At 52.4% G+C, this 2692-nt stretch overlaps 1 protein-coding gene across 1 annotated transcript; it reads left to right on the top strand.

Annotated features, from left to right (window-relative positions):
- Nucleotides 1-6: 6 nt before the first annotated feature.
- On the top strand, nt 7-1347 carry LOC122192494 (cytochrome P450 2C4-like). The gene is made up of 3 exons (XM_042893044.1): nt 7-173; nt 505-667; nt 1166-1347. Exons 1-3 carry the CDS (start codon nt 90-92, stop codon nt 1330-1332), a joined length of 414 nt encoding a protein of 137 aa, XP_042748978.1. The 5' UTR covers nt 7-89; the 3' UTR covers nt 1333-1347.
- The last annotated feature ends 1345 nt before the right edge of the window (nt 1348-2692 follow it).

Below are 2692 nucleotides of genomic sequence, written 5' to 3'. Positions count from 1 at the left end.
TCCTGGGAGCAGCAAGCGTTGTCCTCCTGATCTGTGTGGCTTGCCTGCTCTCCATCGTGCAATGGAGAAAAAGGTCTGGAAAGGGGAAGATGCCTGAGGGACCAGCTCCCCTTCCCATTGTAGGGAACATACTGCAGGTGAAACCAAAGGATTTAGCCAAAACTCTTGAGAAGGTAAGGACTCCCTTCTTTCCTCTCAGTTTCTGCTGAGGGTGAGGAATGTGTGGGCTGTGTGCATGGGGACGATGTGTGGCTGTAGCTTGCTGAGTGGCAGTGGGCAAGGAGCAGAAAAGCCCTGGGGATCTCAGCTGCCCCCTCGCTGCTTCCGCCCTTGTTATGGGGCTGATGGCTCACTGATGTTTGTCTTGAGAGGACCAGGCCTCACTTAACACTGCAGGTCTGTGAGGCTGCCCAGCTTGCAGCAGGAGGCAGCAGCAGCCTGATCACTTTTCAACCCCTCCTCTCTACCTGCTCCACAGCCACGCTCTCTCTTGCATTTTGACAGCTCTCTGAAAAGTACGGGCCGGTCTTCTCAGTGCAACTGGGTTCAACTCCAGTAGTGGTGCTGTCTGGATATGAGGTGGTGAAAGAAGCCTTGATTGATCGTGCGGATGAGTTTGCTGCCAGGGGACACATGCCTATTGGAGACCGGGCTAACAAAGGATTAGGTATGTTCACTGACTGAGCTTCCCCTGAGGAAAAGGGAAGCGCTGAGGACAAGTATGGCAGATGAGGGCTGGAGCAAATGATGCATGTATGAGGGCAGTCAGAGAGAAGAGGGTGGGTGCCACTGCGACAAGGGAAGGCAGGGCAGCCCTCAATCTCTGGCTTCCACCACGTGAAGTGTGTAAGAGAGACATGGAGCCAGACTGGGCTCATGTGTGCACAGCAAAGGGCAAGAAGCAACGGAGCCACGTTGCAGTAGGGGAAGTTCTGTGTGGATGCAAGGGATCAGCTGTTCACAAGGAGGTTGGTTATGTCTTGGAGAAGGCCAAAAGCAGGCTGCTGGACTACAGCACCTCTGCAGGTTGCCTCCAAACCACAGTGCTACACAGTGCTGTGTCAGTGCTCCCCCAGAGACAGCACTCGCTCTCATTGCAAGCCTCCACTCATCACAGGTCCAGCACACCCAAGGCAGGTCTTTCCCCTTTCTTCTTCCTCCACAGGCATTATTTTCAGCAACAACGAGGGATGGTTACAAGTTCGGCGGTTTGCTCTCACCACTCTGCGCAACTTTGGGATGGGGAAGAGGAGCATAGAAGAGAGGATCCAGGAGGAAGCTGAGCACTTGCTTGAAGAGATCACAAAAACAAATAGTACGATCCGCTTTTAATATCGCCTACGTTTGCAAAAAAAGGAATGTGCCAAGGGAGCCCATGTTCTTAGCAGAAGCTGTGGGGTCTCCATTCTTGGAGATGCTCAAAAGATGTTGGTATGTGCTCCTGTGTCAGTGGCTATAAGTGGCTCTGCTTGAACAGTGGGCAAGGTGGCCTCTCAGAAGACTCTGAACCATTCTGGTGGGTTAAGAACTGGCTTACTGGCAGAGAAAAGAGTCATCATTGGCGGTGCAGAATCTGGTTGGAGGCCTGTAACTGGCGGTGTTCCTCAGAGGTCGGTACTGGGTCCGCTCTTGTTCAACATCTTCATTGATGACCTTGATGAGGGGATAGTGGCCACCCTCAGCAAGTTTGCTGATGATACAAAGTTGGGAGTATTGGCTGACACACCTGAAGGCTGTGCTGCCATTCAGTGAGACCTGGAGAGCAGGGCAGTAAGAAACCAGATGAGGTTTAACAAACTAAGTGTAGAGTCTTGCATCTAGGAGGAATAATTGCATGCACCGGTACAGGCTGGGGGATGACCTGCTGGAGAGGAGCTCTGCAGAGAGGGACCTGGGCGTCCTGGTGGACGACAGGTTGGCCATGAGCCAGCAGTGTGCCCTTGTGGCCAAAAACGCCAATAGCATACTGGGGTGCATTAAAAAGAGGGTGGCCAGCAGGTCGAGGGAGGCAATCCTACCCCCCTGCTCTGCCCTGGTAAGGCCTCATCTGGAGTACCCTGTCCAGTTCTGGGCTCCCAGTACAGAAAAGACAGGGATCTCTTGGAAAGAGTCCAGCAGAGGGCCACAAAGATCATCAGTCATGGAGCATCGTGGAGCATCAACCCTATGAAGAAAGGCTAAGTGAACTGGGTCTGTTCAGCCTTGAGAAAAGAAGACTGAGAGGGGACCCGATCCAGGTCTATAAATATCTAAGGTGTGGGGGGCAGAGTGGCGAGGCCAGACTGTTGTCAGCAGTGTGTGGAGACAGGACAAGGGGGAATGGACTGAAAGTGAAGCATAGGAAGTTCTGCACAAATGTGAGCAAGAACTTCTTTACGGTGAGGGTGATGGAGCACTGGAACAGGCTGCCTAGGGAGAGTGTGGAGTCTCCTTCTCTGGAGATATTCAAGACCTGCCTGGATGCCTACCTGTGCAACCTGGTATGAGGAATCTGCTTTGGCAGGGGGGTTGGACTCTATGATCTCTGGAGGTCCCTTCCAACCTCTACGATTCTGTGATTCTGTGAGTCTGTTAGGGCATCTTCCTGCACATTTGATTCCCAAGCTGTTAAGCTGTTAACAATGCCAGGATCACATATAGTTCCTTTTGGAGAACCACTCTGCTTCATTCAGAGACTGTGAAATTCCACTGT

Source organism: Lagopus leucura, unplaced genomic scaffold (genome assembly GCF_019238085.1).
Source record: "Lagopus leucura isolate 7727_CA_CO unplaced genomic scaffold, USGS_WTPT01 35025-0_obj-0_obj, whole genome shotgun sequence".
In the NCBI taxonomy this organism is placed as follows: Eukaryota; Metazoa; Chordata; class Aves; order Galliformes; family Phasianidae; genus Lagopus; species Lagopus leucura.
This window is presented reverse-complemented; position numbering and strand designations above follow the sequence as displayed.